Source organism: Tasmannia lanceolata, unplaced genomic scaffold, assembly GCF_043159265.1.
Source record: "Tasmannia lanceolata isolate RefF3 unplaced genomic scaffold, GAP_Taslan_0.1 ptg000007l, whole genome shotgun sequence".
Classification (NCBI taxonomy): Eukaryota; Viridiplantae; Streptophyta; class Magnoliopsida; order Canellales; family Winteraceae; genus Tasmannia; species Tasmannia lanceolata.
This window is the reverse complement of record NW_027518684.1, coordinates 13,637,924-13,659,709: the sequence shown is the minus strand read 5'-3', so window position 1 is coordinate 13,659,709 and position 21,786 is coordinate 13,637,924. Positions and strand designations below refer to the sequence as shown.

Sequence of the window (21,786 nt, the reverse complement as noted above, 5' to 3'; positions counted from 1 at the left end):
AAATTATGTATTGATAATGGCATAATGCAAGGTATTAAATCGCGCCGGGCCTAAAACTATCCCCATCCCCGCCCAAATCGGGGTATCGGATCCCAGTTTTTACGGGTGAAATTGCCAGCCCTAGATCACTATGGTTCCATGATTTATAGGGTTTTGGACTTCCTAGGATTTTTAGGCCTTCTATGATTTCTAAGAGTTTTCTAGGAAATATGACATAATCATTATCAAATGTAAATCCCGTTAAAATCAGCACAATGTTTCAACATCCCAGATCCCATTGTCAAAATCGTAGCTGCTTAATGCTCAAAGCTCACTGTATTTATTTGCTAAACAAACAATGTAACTTATTCAAATTTCTCACCCTTGGCTTTGTGAGCTTTGCATACTAAATCCTTTTTAAGGTGTAGAGGAAAACACTATGGGACTCCTGACCACATGCTTCCCCCCAACTTCATACCAGGTTAGAAACCCATAATTTTTCATATATTTGCTCTCTGATCCAACCATTCCGATGTCTATCTCCACGCTCATGGAAAACTCTTGCTTGCTGTTTAAACCAGCAAAAGAGAGCTTATGTGGCTCCACCACAACTTTCATCCTGGCTGGCGCTGTCACAACCGCACGATAAATGGGCGAAGAATCCACGACATTTGTTAAAGTTCGTTTGAAGGTACCCAGGGACGAGTTGGTAGAGTTGTTAAGGATGATGATGAAGGAAGGGTAATTGAGATCCAGATTAGCCTTTGTGCATGTGTAATTAGACATTCTAGTGATAACCCTTATCTGTTGGCTTGTATAGTTTAGTCCACAGATAAAATCTATGTAGTCTTGCAACTCTATATCATACACAAGGCCAGGATCCATGGCCTTGTTTGGGTTTATATGCCCTGCTCCAAAATCAAGAGGTGTGGCGGCGAGCGCGGTAGACATATCAGTGATGGGTCCATTTGTATTATCTTTTACACTTGCGGTGGTCATGAGCGCGGAGCGAATTGAGGCCGTGCTCCAATCACGGTGACATGCTCGTAGCAAGGCTGCTATACCAACAACATGGGGGGACGACATGGAAGTTCCGGATTCGAGGATATAATCTGAGAGCAAGCGATTGGACCCAAGTCGTACCACGGGTCTATTGGGCACCCAGGCAGCCAAGACATTAACTCCAGGGGCTATAATATCAGGCTTGAGGATCAATGGACTGATGGCATTGGGCCCTCTTGAAGAGAATTCGGCCACTTGTGGGGCTGGTTTTGCACCCAACTCTGTTATCACAAAATTGATATCCACAGTTGAATTTGCTGCTTCTGTTGTTATGTACTTATTCACTATTTCCCCATCGACCACGCTTACAGCCACAAATGGCATGAAGTACAGAGTGGGAAACATGGAATACAAGGCATCTGTATAATTAGCAACAAAGATGGCTCCTTTGGCACCAGTTCTATTCACTTCAAATATCTGCGACAAGAAATCCCCATGCGAGCAGAAGACGATCTTCCCCGCTACTTCTGTTATATCGAGAGAATCAGAATTACATGTCTCCTTACTAGAATTGCCCTGTCCATAGTAGATAGGGACACCAGAAATAAAGATGTTTTCAGCATAAATTGATCTCCCTTGAATGGTTGCCACTCCATTTCCAAGCGTTATCGAAGCTTTATAATCTCTATCTATGGTCGACGCCCCCACTGTTGTGATCCATGGAGCACCATTAAAGATGGAGTAAGCATCAGGGCCACTATTTCCCGCCGAACAGGCTACGAATATCCCTTTCTCCATAGCGGCGAAAGCTCCCAGCGCAATTACATTGCTATAGTAAGGTGTCTGTGGGAACCCTAATGACAAGGACATGAGGTCGACCCCGTCGGCAATTGCTTGGTCCATTCCGGCCAACACATCGGTTGCTGCCGACTCGAAGGTGTCAGTGAAGAATATGACTTTGTACATTGCCACTCTGGCCTTAGGTGCCATCCCAACTGCTGTGCCCTTTGCGTAGCCAAAGTAATCGGCATTGGTGGCCGGGCTTCCGGCCGAAGTTGATGATGTGTGAGTCCCATGTCCAAAGTAGTCCCTTGGAGAATCATAGTCCCTAGTTAGATTGATGGGAATTCCTCTTTCTTTCAGCCCCTTAGTGAACGAACGAGCGCCGATGAGTTTCCGATTGCAGTTTGAGGAATTGAATTTTGTACCAGTCTCGCAGTCGCCTCTCCATCTTTCCGGCACAGGCGGCATGTCTTGGTCGTTAAAACTCTCACTCTCCGGCCAGATTCCGGTGTCGAGGATCCCAATTATCATGTCGTCGCCAAACCCGGATGCCGGCCATAAGCCGGCGTGCGCACTCAAACCTAGAAACCTAGGGGTGTGAGTTGTGTGGAGCTTGCCATAGGACTCTGGGTATGTGGCTAGATGACCTGGCATTGTTTCCAGTTGTTCAAGTTGGGAGGTTGACAACACAGCACTAAACCCATGAACCACATGGTTGTAAGTGTAGAGATGGGTAGAGGGGATGCTATCTGTAAGGGATGAGAGCATTGATTGGTACCAACTTTCATGGGTGGCGAAGGGAGCTGGCATGGCGGATCTGTCCATGTGGATGATGTACGGCTGACGTTCCGTGGCCGAGGCCAACGTGGAAAAACCAGAGAGAAGGAGAAGGACGAAGATGAACATGGAAGAGGAGATTTCTTCCATGACTTTGTGAGATTGAATTGGGTGAGCAGAGGTGAGAGCTCAGCACCATATGTATATGAATTGGCTGAGCTTGATCAAATGGAAAGCGACGAAACCGTTTCAGAGGTATTGTAAAGAAGAGAACGTAATTCCCAATGCTTATTTGAAAATAATTCCAATGAATTCATGTCGTGTTGTGCAAAAAAAAAAAATAGAGAATTATACTCTTGGTTCCTCGTTTATAGCTATCCGTTTGAAGTTTAACAATCAGGGTTCCAACAAAAGGGTTGTGAGAGAAGAAAATCACCATGGCCGTTTGGAGGTTATTTAAACACTGATTAATCATCTGGGTTCCAAAAAGTTTTACTAAATGGAAACTGCTAATGACAACTACTAATAGTCTGAATGAATGGACAATTACTGACAAGAATTTTACTGAATAGACCTCTTTTTTTATGGGCAGTTACTGAATAGACCTTGCAGAGAGCCAAAGGTAATTATCAATGGACCTTGCACTCTTGCAGATGTAACTGTTAATGAAAATTACCAACAGTTTGTCTAATTGTTAGCATCTTTCCTAAAAGGCACTTATTGGGCCCAACTTATGCCTCATGTAATGTGATAAGATTTGTTGGTCCAAATTATAACCATAGGTCCAGACATCATGATTGGATGATCTTGTATCCTTAATCCATCAGGCAAGGTCCATTTTTGTTTTTTTGGTACTCCTTTTTTGTTTTACCAAGAAACGTTAAAATGTCCATTTTTGTTCTTTTGGTAGTCCTTCTATTTCACATATGTCAATGATTTTACATGGTACATTACCTTTTGGGGAACTCAAAAATTGCCTTCTATCATTTGCCGTAAAATTAACCATGTTAATTATTTCAAATTTCACTTATTGCAGACAACAGAGATGTTACATGCCTAATTGCCGTAACACAAATTAACAAAACAAAAGAGGGAGAGGGGAAGAGAGGTTGATTCAAGGCGACATGACCTCCTAATGGCTAGATTCGAGAGGAACCATGACTCCCCAAGAACAAAGTTTCCCTTTTGCTATAAAATTTCTCTTCTTCTCCATTTCATTGAAATACTTAAACTTAAATACAAGCACAACGGGAATGCCACATCATCAACCCACTTACCACTAACATGACACATAATAAATACTAACACCCATGACTCAAACACATACCCACAAACCTAGAATGCAAATCCCTAAAATAACTACCTCCTGTACACCTTATATATACGTATCATGAGACAAGATGACATATGGAGTCACTCAATCCATGGATAAAGTATAGCAAGTTTTTCTGCAACCATTAGATCTGTGGGGCCTGGTGGAGAGGATATTTTTCAACCACTGATGCAAAATCTCGTTTCTTTAGATGTGGAAAATGAGCATAAAATTTAGGGAAAAATACAGATACACCCCCTCTAGTTTATGACACATTCAACTCTAACCCTGAGGTTTCAAAATGTGACAAGTACACCCCCTGAAGTTTTTTTAACGTGACGGAGTAGATGGCGAGGTGGAAATGACCAAAACACCCTCGTCTTCCCCAACTGAAAATTAGGATTTTCGGACTTGAAAACCGAAAATTAGGGTTTGATTCAAACCTTGTTTATTTATCAACATAAAACCTCAATTTAGGAGTTTTATTTGTCTTCAAGCACATCATTATCATGATTTGCACATAAACCCTAATATTTTAGGGCTTTTTTATTTTATTTTTATCAATGTTTTTTTCTTGAAATGTGGGTTTGATGTAGCCATTGGGTGGGGTTTTATTGTCTGTGATGGAGGTGACGGCGGTGGGAAATGGTGCAACCCTAATCCCTCTGCAAATGAGGGTATTTCTGTCCTCAAAATAATAACCATAGTTTGTTTTAGTCTTTCCGTCAGGTTAAATTGATGAACCGTTGACAGAGGGGGTGTACTTGTCACGTTTTGAAACCTTAGGGGGTTGTCACGTTTTGAAAGTCAGGGTTAGAGTTGAATGTGTTAGAAACTAGAGGGGGTGTAAATGTAATTTTGGCCTAAATTTTATTTGAGAACCATTTTACGTAGAAAAAAAAAGCGGCCATAGGGAATCCCAGATCATAAATAGGAACCCAAACGAAAGGAAACAAGTGAACTCGGTGAGATAGGGCTCAAGACCTAAACATTGTGAATTAGTACCCGAACCAAGTTGAGTGATGAATAGGGCAACACAAGGCACTAGACTTGAGCTCTGTGAACCCGAACCAAGCAAACTAATGAACAAAGATATGTAGGGCTTGAGATGTATGCTCTGGGAACCCGAACTGCATAGAGCAAACCGATGGACCAGGAAAGGGCTCTAGACCTCTGATTTCTTATTTTAGACCTCTTAAACAGGGGTCTGTTTCACGTCCATCGAACTAATTGTGTCGCCTAGAACTCGGTCATTCCCTTTCTTGTTATGTTATCTCTTGCTTCGTTTCATCTGACAAAATCAACCTTACACCTGCTAAAAAAAAATATTTCTAATTTTTTAACAGAAAGAAAGATAACTTGAACCAACCCATTTAATATTTAATTTGAAGGAACTTTTATTTCTGATGACATCCATTTAAATCAATACACCAAACAAGGTGAGAGAAGTCATTTCAGGAATGGGATTAATTCACCCCCTCCCGGGCAAGCAGATTAAAGATGTTGGTGGAGTTAATTTAGAGGCGGAAACAAAAAACGGCAAGAGAGAGATGGGGGAATCCCTGAATTGGGAGCAAAACAAGGTGAGACTAGGGCTGGCAATTTCACCCGGGAAAGTGGGGATCCGCCCCGCCCCGCTTGGGGAGGGGATTCCCCGATTTGAGTGGGGAAGGGGATTTAAAAAATTCCCTGGTGCGGGGAAGGGGAGGAGAAGGGGATGGAGTTGGCCCTGCTCCGCCTCGCCCCGCTCCGCCCCGCATTAATGCCATTTTTTTCTTGTATTTTTTAAGTGTTCTTTTTTTTTTTGGGAAAACTACTAAAAACCCCTTGGATCAAAACATATCTACAAGATTCCCCCAAAATTTTCATAATTTCCATTAGTACAGTTTTATCCCTGAAATAGCTTTTTATGTTTTCTTTTACCCATAATCCATTGGGCATTGTCCCTCATTATATTAGTATATTACCCTCAGAACTCCCTAAAATCTCTCCATCGAACCATCACTGTAAGGCAACATTAAATTCTTTGAAAATCTCCCTCCCCCAAATAAAGGCAACATCTCTCTGATGAGTGATGAGATTTTATATGGTGTGCGCTCATATAGTCCATTATTTTTCAAAAAGTAATGTATGGGCTACGCCATAGGATGATCCAAACCGTCCGTTTGATAGGCTACAATTTAAAAGTACTTTACAGGCCACACCATAGATCATCCAAACCGTCCATTTGATGGGCCACAACGTAAATAGATTGCGGCCCAAAAATCATTTCCATAGGATGATTGCAACCCTCCGATCTATAGAAGGTATCATAATATGCAATTCCTCTATAGATTAGAGGGTTAGGATTATCCTATGGAAATGATTTTTGGGCCACAACCTGTTTACGTTGCGGCCCATCAAATGGACAGTTTGGATCATCCTACAATGTGCCCATCAAGTGGAAGGTTTGGATCATCCTATGCCTATGGTAGTATGGTGTGCCCAGCAAATGGACGGTTTGGATCTTCCTATGGTGTGGCACGTACAATACTTTTTGGCAAGTGGGATTGGGAATTAGGGATCTGCTAGGGTTAATAAAATGAATAAGACAAAATCTTAGCCTATGTGTGGGTTGTGTGGCTACTCTCACATGCAATAGCCAAGCCGCAACATGCCTGAAGTGATTGTCCCTAGCAAATCATTAGTTTTAAACATAACATTTAACAAAGTAAAGTGATTGTCCCCGAAGGATGCGGGGCGGAGAAGGGGAGGGGATGGGGATTAGATATTCCCCGTGGGGAGGGGAGGGGGATTCCCCACCATCCCCGCAATGGGGAGGGGAAGGGGAGGGGGAAAATTCCCCGCAGAGGGGAAGGAGTAGGGGACCCCAACATCCGGCCCCGACCCGCCCCGTTGCCAGCCCTAGGTGAGACAAGTCATTTCAGGAATTCGGAAATAAGACCTCCTATAGGAGATTGGAAACTTCTATCTTGAGGAAGCAAAAAATAGAAGATAAGATTAATTCACCCTCTCGTAGGATTAATTCACACCACTTTTACCACAACTGGTACAACACACACTCTCTCTCTCTCTCCCAAATACAACACTTTTATGTACAACCGGTACTTACCCCACCGCTGTCTCCATGAACCATCGATGGGGCCCAACAATTGATTTGTTTAAATCTTTGGACAACGTCGGCCCTAGCCATATTCTCACAAGTCACAACCGTATTCTCTCTTTGAACAGGGCCCAACAACAAATGGTTTAAATTTTGAAGAAAGGTGGAAACCGTAAAAAAAATGTGTTTTTTTTTTCTAAAACAATTCAGAGGGGCTCAAAGATCCAAACAGTTCATTTGGTTCGACCCAACCTATATTACTCTTGCCCCAAAAATATCTCCCTATGATGATCCTAACTCTTTCATCCTTGGAGATTTATATGCAGTGTCATCATATTAGATCGGAGGGTTAGGATCATCGAGATGATTTTTGGGGCAATCATGCCAGCAATCCTCGATCGAAAACTAGTGATTCTAATGTTTTCAAGAGTGTTGAGATCCAAGATCGAAGGACTTTTAATATGGAAAATCCTCCACCGGTAGAGAATCGTAATCCAGTTTCACCAAGTAGAGATACTTCGCGAAACTCTGATGCGCCGATTTTACTCCAAGATGTGGCCTTAGCCGCTACGTTAAGGCAACGTCTAAATGAAAATTCGCACAAGTTATCCCAAATAGTAGCTCAGGAAATTTTTGAAGTGATTAGGCCATTTTAACCCTCTAGGGAGAATTTTTCCACGCAGGTTGATAGATTGTTTGCTTTGCTTTGCTTTCTGATAGGATGGCACCGACAATGCCAATACAACCGCCCATTTGGCAAGGTAAAAGACCGGTCCAACAGCTATCATACATTGGATCGATCCAGCATCTACCACACACTGGATCCACCATTCCAAGCTCTACTACCCTGCTAGGTGGCGGAATCTGGTTCGGCCAGTTCCTACTATTAACTAGGCCGAATCTTGTCCCACGAGAGCAATTTAGTGGGCTCTCTGTATTTGCCCTGGGAGAATCAAGCCAAAATTTGGCCCTATGAAGCATTTTAGAGGTTATAGTACTTTAGAAGTTTAAAATGACTTTTTGCCTAGTCTAATGCCTTGAATGGTTGGAGTGCTTATTTTGAGCATCCTCCCAAGAGTACCTCATATCGAAGCCAGAAAATTTTAGTTGAAGACTTACGGAGGGAGGCCAGCGAAGGTGATCCATATTGGAACAATGGGAGGTTCCACTCCTGGATCCTTGCATGAAGTCTGGTGACAATCAAAGAAACCGGAGGAGGAGGTCCTGAATTTGTATGTTACAAGCCACACGAAGAGAAAATCTCATTCAGATCCAAACCTGATGAGGTGTCTTTGGTCCAGTGTCGTTATAACAAGAAGGGCTACCGATTCTTGATTAAAATTAAACGACGAGTTTGTCAAACACTAGATTAACTGTGACCGATCGGTCACCGGGCCCTACGATTAGTTGGGTGGGCCCCACTATTGGGTTTTCCAATGGGAATTTTTTATGCTTTGAGTATTTTATGATTTCTAGGATTTTTATAAGATTTGTATCGAGTCTTTTAAGGTTCGATCGCTTCTAAACTTCAAAGATCTAGGGCTGGCAACGGGGCGCATCCCGCCCCGCAGGGAATATCTAATCCCCATTCCCGCCCCGCACACTAGAAGACAAAGGCCAAATGAAAATTTTGAAATTTTAAAAATATAATTTTTGGGATAATCCAAATTATGTATTGATAATGGCATAATGCAAGGTATTAAATCGGGGCGGGCCTAAAACCGTCCCCGTCCCCGCCCAAATCGGGGAATCCCCGCCCCGTGCGGGGTAGATCCCTGTTTTTACGGTTGAAATTGCCAGCCCTAGATCACTACGGTTCCATGATTTATGGGGTTTTGGACTTCCTAGGATTTTTAGGCCTTCTATGATTTCTAAGAGTTTTCTAGGAAATATGACATAATCATTATCAAATGTAAATCCCGTTAAAATCAGCACAATGTTTCAACATCCCGAATCCCATTGTCAAAATCGTAGCTGCTTAATGCTCAAAGCTCACTGTATTTATTTGCTAAACAAACAATGTAACTTATTCAAATTTCTCACCCTTGGCTTTGTGAGCTTTGCATACTAAATCCTTTTTAAGGTGTAGAGGAAAACACTATGGGACTCCTGACCACATGCTTCCCCCCAACTTCATACCAGGTTAGAAACCCATAATTTTTCATATATTTGCTCTCTGATCCAACCATTCCCATGTCTATCTCCACGCTCATGGAAAACTCTTGCTTGCTGTTTAAACCAGCAAAAGAGAGCTTCTGTGGCTCCACCACAACTTTCATCCTGGCTGGCGCTGTCACAACCGCACGATAAATGGGCGAAGAATCCACGACATTTGTTAAAGTTCGTTTGAAGGTAACCAGGGACGAGTTGGTAGAATTGTTAAGGATGATGATGAAGGAAGGGTAATTGAGATCCAGATTAGCCTTTGTGCATGTGTAATTAGACATTCTAGTGATAACCCTTATCTGTTGGCTTGTATAGTTTAGTCCACAGATAAAATCTATGTAGTCTTGCAACTCTATATCATACACAAGGCCAGGATCCATGGCCTTGTTTGGGTTTATATGCCCTGCTCCAAAATCAAGAGGTGTGGCGGCGAGCGCGGTAGACATATCGGTGATGGGTCCATTTGTATTATCTGTTACACTTGCGGTGGTCATGAGCGCGGAGCAAATTGCGGCCGTGCTCCAATCACGGTGACATGCTCGTAGCAAGGCTGCTATACCAACAACATGGGGGGACGACATGGAAGTTCCGGATGCGAGGATATAAACTGAGAGCAAGCGAATGGACTCAAGTCGTACCTCGGTCTATTGGGGGCTCAGGCAGCCAAGACATTAACTCCAGGGGCTATAATATCAGGCTTGAGGATCCATGGGCTGAGGGTATTAGGCCCTCTTGACGAGAATTCGGCCACTTGTGGAGCTGGTTTTGCACCCAACTCTGTTATCACAAATTTGATATCCACAGTTGAATTTTCAGCATCTGTTGTTATGTACTTCTTCACTATTTCCCCATCCCCCACGCTTACTCCCACGAATGGCATGAAGTACCGACTGGGAAACATGGAATCAAAGGTTTCTGTATAATCAGGAGCAAAGATGCCTCCTTTGGCACCAGTTCTACTCACTTCAAGTATCTACGAAATGAAATCCCCAAGCGTGCAGAAGACGATCCTCTCCGCTACTTCTGTTGTATTGAGAGAATCAGGATCACCTGTTTCCGTACTAGAATTGCCCTGTCCATAGTAGATAGGGACACCAGAAATAAAGATGTTTTCAGGATAAATAGATCTCCCTTGAATGGTTGCCACTCCATTGCCGAGCGTTATCGAAGCTTTATAATCTCTATCTATGGTTGACCCCCCACTGTTGTGATCCATGGAGCACCATTAGCGACGGAGTAAGGATGAGGGCCACTATTTCCCGCCGAACATGCTACAAATATCCCTTTCTCCATAGCGGCGAAAGCACCCAGTGCGATTACATTGCTATAGTAAGGTGTTTGTGGGAACCCCAATGACAAGGACATGAGGTCCACCCCGTCGGCTATTGCTTGGTCCATTCCGGCCAACACATCTGTCGCTGCAGACTCAAAGGTGTCAGTGAAGAATAAGACTTTGTACATTGCCACTCTGGCCTTTGCCATCCCAACTGCTGTGCCCTTTGCGTAGCCAAAGTAATCGGCATTTGTGTCCCGGCTTCCGGCCGAAGTTGATGATGTGTGAGTCCCATGTCCAAAGTAGTCCCTTGGAGAATCATAGTCCATAGTTAGATTGATGGGAATTCCCCTTTCTTTAAGCCCCAATGAGTTTCCGATTGCAGTTCGAAGAATTGAATTTTGTACCAGTCTCGCAGGCGCCTCTCCATCTTTCCGGCACAGGCGGCATGCCTTGGTCGTTAAAACTCTCACTCTCCGGCCAGATTCCGGTGTCGAGGATCCCAATTATCATGTGGTCGCCAAACCCAGATGCCGGCCATAAGCCGGTGTGGGCACTCAAGCCTAGAAACTTAGGGGTGTGAGTTGTGTGGAGCTTGCCATAGGACTCTGGGTATGTGGCTAGATGACCTGGCATTCTTTCCAATTGTTCAAGTTGGGAGGTTGACAACACAGCACTAAACCCATGAACCACATGGTTGTAAGTGTAGAGATGGGTAGAAGGGATGCTATCTGAAAGGGATGAGAGCATTGATTCGTACCAACTTTCGTGGGTGCCGAAGGGAGCTGGCATGGCGGATTTGTCCATGTGGATGATGTACGGCCGACATGGAAAAACCAGAAAGAAGGAGAAGGAAGAATATGAATATGGTAGAGGAGATTTCTTCCATGAGTTTGTGAGATTGAATTGGGTGAGGAGAGGTGAGAGCTCAGCACCATATATATATATATATATATATATATATATATATATATATATATGAATTGGCTGAGCTTGATCAAATGGTAAGCGACAAAACAGATTCAGAGGTACTCTAAAGAAAGGTGATGGTGTTTGGATATGCATGGCTTGAGTGAGAAGAGAACGTAATTCCCAATGCTTATTGGAAAATAATTCCAATGAATTCATGTCGTATTGTGCAAAAAAATAGAGAATTATAATTTGGCCAATTTAGCTTGCTAAGCAAATTATTAATTGGATTACATGTAGACATGTTTGATTATTTTTAGTGGTTCTGTTTACTTCATTCTTCCACTTTGGATCCTCACCTTATGAGTTATGAACATTACATTTGATTTCATTGTTCCCAGGTTCTATCCATACACAATTCTTTTTTTCATAAAAAAATGTATTAGGCTTTATTTTCAAGCAGCCCCATGCGGAGTGGCATTTTCAGTACACATGTTAGTCACCAGTGCAAAGCTTAAGCAGAGCGACTTTGATTGTTTGGACATGTAAGTTAATTCTTTATCTGCATTTACTTCTCGTTTCACTCTCTAAAATTAGTACTCACTTCATAGTCCTTGAACATTGTATATCATTTTAATAATCTTCCTTATCTTTAACCAAGTTGATCCTGTTCTGCCCATCTGTTGCTTACTGTTGTTGGAAACATATTGTATATTGAAACTATTCTACCTTAGTACATTATATTTTTGTCCCCTTTAACTGTAAACAATGACCAATGCTAATAGTGAAAATAATGTTGACTCAACCTTAGTGGGCCTGTACCTGATTATAGAACAGGACTAGGTGCTGAATAAAATGGGTTGTTGTATGTTTAGGCCCTGTTTGTTTTGGATGCATTGTGAGTTCAACACTGATTATTAGACTCAATTTTAAGTTTAATTTTGAGTCCAATAATCAGTTTTGGCCTCACAATTGTTTCTCAAAATCCAAAACAAACAGGGCCTTTGACTATGAATCATTCTCCTTTGTTATTTTATCTATCTGTTTATACTTTTCTACGTATGACCTCGTTTTGGTGGTGTTATTAGAAACAAAATTGACTTGTATCATGACTTTAGAAACAAATATGTCCATAGCACATGTGATCTTATTGCTCATATGAACTGTATCAGCCCATTGTTACGTGATTTGATTGTACATATGCAGACAAGAGGTAGATCTTTAGCTTAAATGGTAAAGTGTTTGGGAAATGAGGTATGGCGACAATGTTCCCAAGAGGATGGTGGTTCGAATCCAATAAGACCTTTAAACTTTGCAATCTATTTACTGAAAATGAGTATACATATGAATTTATGATTTTAAGCCATGTAACATTTTTATATGCATGATTTTTTTTTTTTGAAATGGGATGGAATGGCCAAATAGAGCCCTTTTATATGCATGATTTATTGGAGTAAAAATACCTATCAGCGTAAAATCTGAACTTCATGCACTGATAGGACCCACAAACCTTCTTTTTTGGTGAGGCTGGTAAAAGGAAATATGACATAATCATTATCAATTGTAAATCTCATTAAAATCAGCACAATATTTTAACATACCAGGTGTGAGACACCAAATCCCATTGTCAAAATATTAGCAGCTTAATGCTCAAAGCTCACTGTATTTATTTGCTTAAGAAACAATGCAACTTATTCAAAATTCTCATCATTGGCTTATTGAGCTTTGCATACTAAATTCTTTTTAAGGTTCAGAGAAAAACACTATTGGACTCCTGACCACATGCTTACCCCATACTTCATACCAGCTTAGATACCCATAATTTTTCATATATTTGCTCTCTGATCCAACCTTTCCCAAGTCTATCTCCACGCTCATGGAAAACTCTTGCTTGCTTTTTAAACCAGCAAAGGAGAGTCTCTGTGGCTCCACCACGACTTTCATCCCGGCTGGTGCTGTCACAACCGCACGATAAATAGGCGAAGAATCCACGACGTTCGTTAAAGTTCGCTTGAACGTAACCTGGGACGAGTTGGCAGACTTGTTAAGGATGATGATGATGAAGGAAGGGTAATTGAGATCCAGATTAGCCTTTGTGCAAGTGTAATTGGACATTCTAGTGATGACCCTTATCTGTTGGCTTGTATAGTTGAGTCCACAGATAAAATCTATGTAGTCTTGCAACTCTATATCATACACAAGGCCGGGGTCCATGGCCTTGTTTGAGTTTATATGCCCTGCTCCGAAATCAAGAGGCGTGGCAGCGGCCGCGGTAAACATATCGGTGATGGGTCCATTTGTATTATCTGTTACACTAGCGGTGGTCATGAGCGCGGAGCGAATTGCGGCCGCGCTCCAATCACGGTGACATGCTCGTAGCAAGGCTGCTATACCAACAACATGGGGGGATGACATGGAAGTTCCGGATTCAAGGATATAATCTGAGAGCAAGCGATTGGACCCAAGTCGTACCACGGGTCTATTGGGCACCCAGGCAGCCAAGACATTAACTCCAGGGGCTATAATATCAGGCTTGAGGATCAATGGACTGATGGCATTGGGCCCTCTTGAAGAGAATTCGGCCACTTGTGGGGCTGGTTTTGCACCCAACTCTGTTATCAACAAATTGATATCCACAGTTGAATTTGCTGCTTCTGTTGTTATGTACTTCTTCACAATTTCCCCATCTTCCACGCTTACTTCCACAAATGGCATGAAGTACACAGAGGGAAACATGGAATTCATGGTATCTGTATAATCAGTAGTAAAGATGGCTCCTTTGGCACTAGTTCTATTCACTTCTAATATCTGTGAATCGAAATCCTCAAGTGAGCAGAAGACGATCTTCCCTGCTACGTCTTTTGGATCGAGAGAATAAGAATCACATCTCTCCTTACTAGAATTGCCCTGTCCATAGTAAATAGGGACACCGGAAATAAAGATGTTTTCAGGGTAAATTGATCTCCCTTGAATGGTTGTAACGCCATTGCCGAGCGTTATCGAAGCTTTATAATCTCTATCTATGGTGGATGCGCCCACTGTTGTGATCCATGGAGCACCATTAAAGATGGAGTAAGCAAAAGGGCCACTATTTCCCGCCGAACAGGCTACAAATATCCCTTTCTCCATAGCGGCGAAAGCTCCCAGTGCAATTACATTGTTGTAATAAGGTGTTTGTGGGAACCCCAATGACAAGGACATGAGGTCGACCCCATCGGCAATTGCTTGGTCCATTCCGGCCAACACATCGGTTGCTGCCGACTCGAAGGTGTCAGTGTAGAATAAGACTTTGTACATTGCCAATCTGGCCTTAGGTGCCATCCCAACTGCTGTGCCCTTTGCGTAGCCAAAGTAATCGACATTGGTGGCCGGGCTTCCAGCCGAAGTTGATGATGTGTGAGTCCCATGTCCAAAGTAGTCCCTTGGAGAATCATAATCCCTAGTTAGATTGATGGGAATTCCTCTTTCTTTCAGCCCCTTAGTGAACGAACGAGCGCCGATGAGTTTCCGATTGCAGTTAGAAGAATTGAATTCTGTACCGGTCTCGCAGTCGCCTTTCCATCTTTCCGGCACAGGCGGCATGCCTTGGTCGTTAAAACTCTCACTCTCCGGCCAGATTCCGGTGTCGAGGATCCCAATTATCATGTGGTCGCCAAACCCAGATGCCGGCCATAAGCCGGTGTGGGCACTCAAGCCTAGAAACTGAGGGGTGTGGGTTGTGTGGAGCTTGCCATAGGACTCTGGGTATGTGGCTAGATGACCTGGCATTCTTTCCAGTTGTTCAAGTTGGGAGGTTGACAACACAGCACTAAACCCATGAACCACATGGTTGTATGTGTAGAGATGGGTAGAGGGGATGCTATCTGAAAGGGATGAGAGCATTGATTGGTACCAACTTTCGTGGGTGGCGAAGGGAGCTGGCATGGCGGATTTGTCCATGTGGATGATGTAAGGCCTGCGATCTGAGACCGGCATGGAAAAACCAGAAAGAAGGAGAAGGAAGAATATGACCATGGAAGAGGAGACGTCTTCCATGACTAGTGAGATGAAAATGGGTGAGGAGAGGTGAGAATTCTGCACCACATATATATGAACTTGCCGAGCTAATAGATCAAATGCTTGTTGATGTAATCTTTAATGCTCCGTTTTTTTCTATGGAAAAATGGACGTAAAATTTGTTTTATGTGTCCGTTTCTTTCAACGTAAAATTTTCGACGTAAAATTTGTTTTACGTCCATTTTTAAGTGGAAAATGGTCATAAAATTTATTTGACACCCATTTTATGTAGAAAGAAATGCGGCCATAGGGAATCACAAATCATAAATAGGAACCCAAACGAAAGGAAACAAGTGAACTCGGTGAGATAGGGCTCGAGACCTAAACAGTGTGAATTAGGACCCGAACCAAGTTGACTGATGAACAGGGTAACACAAGGCACGAGACTTGAGCTTTGTGAAACCGAACCAAGCAAACTAATGAACCAAGAAATGTAGGGCTTGAGATGTATGCTTTGTGAATCCAAACAGCAGAGAGTAAACAGATGGACCAGGCAAGTGCTCCAGACCTATGATCTCTTATTTTAGACCTCTTAAACAGGGGTCTGTGTCATCATCTCTGTCGAACTGAGTGTGTCGCCAAGAACTCAGTCATTCCCTTTCTTGTTAAGGACTGTGATTATCGTTATATCTGACAAAATCAACCTTACACCTGCTCAAAAATTATAATGATCATATAAATAGGGAGATGATATTTCCAACCCCTCTGCAGTACGCATCCGCCCCCTTATAACGTGAACAGTGGGCATCTTTAACGCTTTTTGACGTCAAATCACGTAAAAGGAAGCGAATGCATACTGCAGGGGGTGAAAATATCATCGCCCTATAAATATTGCCACCAATTTATTAGATGTAGCTAGGATGGTGGAAATATAAATTCCCCTTCGGCCCGATTTGGATTGCAGGAAATTTCTAAAAAAGTTTAGAAAAAAAAAACATTTCTAAAATTTCTAGTTTTTTAACAGAAAGAAAGATAACTTGAACCAACCCATTTAATATTCAATTTGAAGGAACTTTTATTTATGATGACATCCCTCTAAATTAACCATAATTATACCAACTAAAAATGCGAATGGCAACCAACCCATTTAATATTCAATTTGAAGGAACTCTGAATTTTTACCCATATAATAATTACAATTACTGGCTTAACCATTGATGGGTCCAACAATTGATGCTTAAAGGGATTTGCTAGCGTCCATTGCAGAAAGCATTTTGGCGGATGGTCTGTTGCATGTGAGAGCATCCACCTCATTAATGAAGACAAAATCTGCTGAAAAGAGAGCCTTGGTGGCTGCTCTCACATGCAACAGACCATCCGCAAAATGCCTTCTGCAATGGACACTAGCACTTCCCTTGTTTAACTTTAGACAAGGTCGGCCCCGGCCATATTCTCACAACATGTATTCTCTCTCCCTATTCTCCCTTTGAACAGGAACCAACAATGAATGGTTTAGATCTTTGAAGAAGGTGGACACCATAAAAAAATGTATTTAAAAAAAATCACATGGGCTTACTTTGTTCGAAGATCCAAACAGTCCATTGTTGCAACCGTGGTTTTAAATTTCCACCGAAACCGACACATAATGGCCGAAATGTTTTCATTTCCATCTCCACCGAAACCGAAATACATAAACCAAAGTCATAAGTGTAATAGTCGCCTACTATATTAGTATGAATATGATTATGTTTATAAGAAGTGAACGCAAAATGTGGTGCATGCATTATTTATAAATGTTTATATGAAGTACATGTGAAATTTGGCCGGTACTAAATTGTTAGACATTTGCGACTGTGCATGTAATTAGGTGTTTGATGTTTAAAACCATTATGGATGGTTGTCGTGCTTATATGATGATTTCTATGTGCGTATTTATATATGCTTATTCTAGCCTTTCATGTAGTTTCATCTTTAGATTCTATCATTTACATATATTTCCATACGTTTCCTTGATCTCAAAGGATTTCCACTGAAATTTCCTTCCGAAACTGAAACGGTTCCCTTTCCATGGGGGTCCGAAATCGAAAGCGAAACCGAAATTTAAAACCTTAGTTGCAACCCAACATATATTGGCCTTGCACCAAAAATATCTCCCTAGGATGATCCTAACTCTTCGATCCGCGGAGAGTTTTATGCAGTGTCATCATATTAGATCGGAGGGTTAGGATCATTGAGATGATTTTTGGGGTACAACCTATTTACGTTGAACCTCAACAAATGAACGATTTGGGTCTTTGAACAAAATGGCCCAGGGAATTTTCTAAAAAATACGCATTACATGATGTATGCACATAGGTGGGGTGGGCCCAATATATACTACATATGTTTGTAGGTGAGCAACTGAGCATATATTTTGAAAAATGCAAGGAAGCCCTTATTAGAAGACCCAAACCATTCAGTTGTTGGGCCCTAAGCCCCTAACATTACTAGCCTGTGCCCAAAAAATCAGCTCCATTGGTTGATCCCAATCATCTACTCTATATATAAACTACACCGTATAGAAATATGTATTAATCGAAGGCGTAGGATCATCCAATGGAGATGATTTTTGTGGTACGCATTTTCTTTCGGGCACATGGAAATGTTATCAGCACTTCTGTATTTTGATGAGGGCACTCCTCACTTTATTAAAACTACGGTATAGCCAGCACCATAGGATGATCCAAACCGTCCATTAGATGGGCCACAGCCTAAATAGGTTGTGCCCCAAAAATCATTTCCATAGGTTGATACTAACCCTCCGATCTGAATGTTCGAGGGTTGATCCTAACCCTCGATAGATCAGAGGGTTAGGATCAACCTATGGAATTAATTTTTGGGGGCACAACCTATGTTGGCTGTGGCCCATCAAATGGACGGTTCGGATGATTCTATGGTGTGAGCCATACTGTACTTCTAATAAAGTTAGGAGTGCCCTCATCAAAATAGAGAAGTAGTGTTGATAACATTTCCCTTATTAAAAAAAAAGTCCTTATTTCAATTATTCTAGAGGGTGAGAATTATCGCCGGCCCTAGTCCCCAAGTACGTGCGTACACAGACAATGATAGAGACGTAGGCAGTGAATCAATCCTGACCGTCCAAATTCATAGCATTGATAAGTCTACGGACCTTACCATATCGTCTTTAATAGTAAAATGGAATTTGGTCATTTTCCACCAAATATTCCTCAGAATTTAGAAACGTCCAAAGACACGAACCAATGGAGGATCTTTGCCCTACTACTCGTTATCATTTTTCAACCGTCCGATCAAACTAGATTTCCTTTCCTTTTGTGCTGAAATAGAAAGCCCTAAAACCGTTTATAGTGATGCCCTTCACAAACCGAGGGCAGCCTCTCTCCCTACTTTTTCTTTCTTTCCTTCCAAAATTAGGAATTAAAAAGAGGCCCGGAGATTTTTTTCTCTATAATTCCAGTTTTAGAAAGGAGGGTGAAGAGGCAATGGAAGTTCTGTTAAGTTAAGATCTAGGGTTTTTTTCATCTTTGAGGGGTTAGATTAGGGTTAGGGTTTTTTTGCGATTCTGTTTGAAGAGATGGCGGAGGGTATGCGATCGACCGGGATTGTGAAATGGTTTAGCGGGCAAAAAGGTTTCGGATTTATAACCCCCGATGATGGAAGCGAAGATCTGTTCGTTCATCAGACTTCGATCCGATCTGAAGGTTTTCGCAGCCTCTCGGAAGGTGAGGCGGTCGAATTCGAGATCGATTGTGGTGACGATGGACGGACGAAAGCTGTTGATGTGACTGGGCCCAACGGATCTGAGGTTTCAGGCGGTGGTGGAGGTGGTAGAGGGTTTTCCGGCGGTGGAGGGAGAGGGTTTTCCGGTGGTGACGGTGGTGGTGGTGGTTATGGGAGGGGTGGAAGGAGTGGCGGGAGAGGAGGGAGGAGTGGCGGTGGTGGTTACGGTGGCGGTGGCGGTTACGGTGGTGGTGGGGGTGGTTATGGTGGCGGTGGAGGTTATGGTGGTGGTGGTGGTGGTTATGGTGGTGGTGGTGGGGGAGGGGCGTGTTATAATTGTGGGGAAAGTGGTCATTTGGCGAGGGACTGTTATCAAGGAAGTGGCGGGGGTGGGGCCAGGGGCGGGGGAGGGAGATTTGGAGGCGGTGGGTATTCGGGTGGTGGTGGTGGTGGGTATTCGAGTGGTGGTGGTGGTGGAGGAGGTGGTGGTTGTTACCGTTGTGGAGAACCAGGGCATTTCGCGAGGGAATGCCCAAATGATCAGAAATGATAAGTATGTTTATCCTTTTGGTGTTTTGGGTTTGGGGCATTTCTCAGTGGAATGCTCAAATGATCATAAATGATGAGTATGTTTGTTCTTATGGTGTTTTGGGTTTCGAAATTAGTGTCGTAGTGGACGGTTTCTTCCTAGTAGATTTTGCATCTTTGGAGTGAATTATTATTCCTTTTTCTGTTTAATTCAGGAAGATATAATTTTCCTTTTTCTGTTTTATCGATCACTGCATGTCTCTTTGATATGAATCAGTGGAGTCCCTTTTTTATATTATTCACTTTGCATTTTATCTTCTTTCTTCTGATTTGGGATGTGCTTGGTAAGAGATTCTATCAGGTATCATAGTACCATTTGATTTTCTATTGGAGAATGTCTTACGATTCATATTGTGATTCACTGGCCTTGGTTTATAGTTGGGATCTTATATTTTAGCTTCTATACTATCTTCATAACTGCACATTACTGCAATTTTCTTTTTTGAATGGTGAAAATTGGGAGAATTTCTCGATTTGTGCCTGTCATCCTTGTGCAGGGCATGCTAATCTTCTCTGTATCATTCTAGTTTTTTTTTTTTGGACATGATACTACATTTATTTTCTTGATGTTGATGAGGATGTTTATTGCCGGGATTTCTCATTCCTATCTTAACTGTTACAAAATGATGACTTGGGTCTTCATCACCCTACCTTCATAAATATGATTGAACGGCTTAGTTGTCATTGTATTTATGTAAATAGAAATATGTAAGTTAGTTAATGAAATAATGTGGAAAATGTCGAGAAAGGTTCAAGCAAACTGAGACCAGGGATGAAACTAGGTATCTTTTTCGCGGCAATATTCAGGGCTTGGATCTAGTGCATTACTTATTTAGTTGGTCGTGCATGAAATGACTTGCAAATATTGCTGCTAACAATATTTTGTTTTAAAGGTGCTGCCACCGAAATCTTACCTGAGGTTGAATGGGGGAAGCACGCCTGAGGAGGTGACCTATGGTCACAAAGAAACGATTAGAAAACCGCTTGGAGTTTGGACTCTGAGGAGGCTCTCCGACACTTATGTCAGAACCGGCAACAATAATATGAGCTGTCTGATTAGAACTCTCGAACTAATTGAATGCGAAAATGGTTAAAGTCTCATATCTTGGAGATTGTGCCTCTATTTATAGGAGAGATTTGAGTCCTTACTTGCTATTGGTTGGATGCCCACCACATGCTCGTCTTCGATTGGCGTTGAATTTTTTACCCCCATCACATGCCCCCCACTTCCTTGGGTTGGCCCGGGCCAAGGAAGTAGTTTGGCGCTTAGGCATTTGGAGGGCGTCTAGATGGGCGGCAACCTGCTAACACGTCCATCTCCCAGGTCGGCCTGCCTAGGCAACTGCCCATGTTAGTTTGGCCATGCTAGGTCTGCGTCATTTTGTCCAACATGTACAAGACATCAACCCGGTGGGATTCTGGAGAGGCTCTAGTGAGTGCCTGTCGAGAAGCTCGAGGCGAGGCTCGGGTGAGTGCCGACTGAGGTGAGGGTGTTGGATAGGAAGCCGAGGCAAGGCTCTACCGAGTGCCAGTCTAGGTGACTGTGTTGGAGAGGAAGCCGAGGTGAGGCTCTGGTGGTTGTGCTCGGGCGGAGCGGAAGTGGGAATTCTGGCTAGCTAAGGTGGAGCCAAGGTGGAGCACCTTCCATTCACCTCGTGTGAGGGTTCTTGCTGGTTGAGGTGGGTGGAACCGAGGTGTAGGGTGCGACTCTGGCCAAAGTGGTGGGTGGAGCCGAGGTGAGACTCTAGTTGAAGTGAGGTAGCCAACAATGCCTTAAGCAAGAATTCTAGGAGGGAGGATTTTTGAGAATTTTTGAATTTCTTGAGCTTTGAGGTGATGCGTGACACTTGTCCTCATCTTAGCCGTTGGTTGGGTTGACAACATTTCTAAAAGGGGCTTGAGCTCTTCTTCCTTGTCCCACCTAAGTGCTTCTTCCACCAAAGGGTTTGGTTCTCATCAATATCTCTCCACTCGAGCTCCACCACCAAGGGTGTTCGACCCTCTCCATTTTTTTTCACTTGAGGGCCACCACCTCTACCCAGGGAGCTCGGCTATCCTCATTTTCTCTTTATACTGTGCCACCACCTCCAACAAGGGAGTTCGGCCTTTCTCACTTTTTCTTCACTTGGATGCCACCGTCATCAAGGAGTGTATCCCAAC

General features: G+C 42.8%; 1 protein-coding gene, 1 non-coding gene and 3 pseudogenes across 4 annotated transcripts; 1 reads left to right on the top strand and 4 right to left on the bottom strand.

The window, feature by feature from the left end:
* Positions 1 to 396: 396 nt before the first annotated feature.
* LOC143880599 (subtilisin-like protease SBT3 pseudogene) lies at positions 397 to 2,691 on the bottom strand (annotated as a pseudogene).
* A 6,343-nt stretch (positions 2,692 to 9,034) lies between these two features.
* Positions 9,035 to 12,929, bottom strand: LOC143880598 (subtilisin-like protease SBT3 pseudogene; annotated as a pseudogene).
* Positions 12,930 to 13,047: 118 nt separating this feature from the next.
* LOC143880597 (subtilisin-like protease SBT3 pseudogene) lies at positions 13,048 to 15,339 on the bottom strand (annotated as a pseudogene).
* Positions 15,340 to 18,649: 3,310 nt separating this feature from the next.
* Positions 18,650 to 19,880, top strand: LOC143881992 (cold shock protein 2-like). Of its 3 annotated transcripts, XM_077385360.1 has the most exons (3): positions 18,650 to 19,145; positions 19,239 to 19,418; positions 19,461 to 19,880. In XM_077385360.1, exons 1-3 carry the CDS (start codon positions 18,893 to 18,895, stop codon positions 19,586 to 19,588), a joined length of 561 nt encoding a protein of 186 aa, XP_077241475.1. In that variant the 5' UTR covers positions 18,650 to 18,892; the 3' UTR covers positions 19,589 to 19,880. The 3 variants fall into 3 exon arrangements, with proteins under 3 accessions (XP_077241475.1, XP_077241474.1, XP_077241473.1); XM_077385359.1 differs by having other exon boundaries at positions 18,650 to 19,130; positions 19,242 to 19,880; XM_077385358.1 differs by having other exon boundaries at positions 18,650 to 19,880.
* A 197-nt stretch (positions 19,881 to 20,077) lies between these two features.
* LOC143882371 (U6 spliceosomal RNA) lies at positions 20,078 to 20,180 on the bottom strand. The gene has a single exon (XR_013252211.1). It is a non-coding gene; the product is annotated as a U6 spliceosomal RNA (small nuclear RNA).
* Positions 20,181 to 21,786: the final 1,606 nt, after the last annotated feature.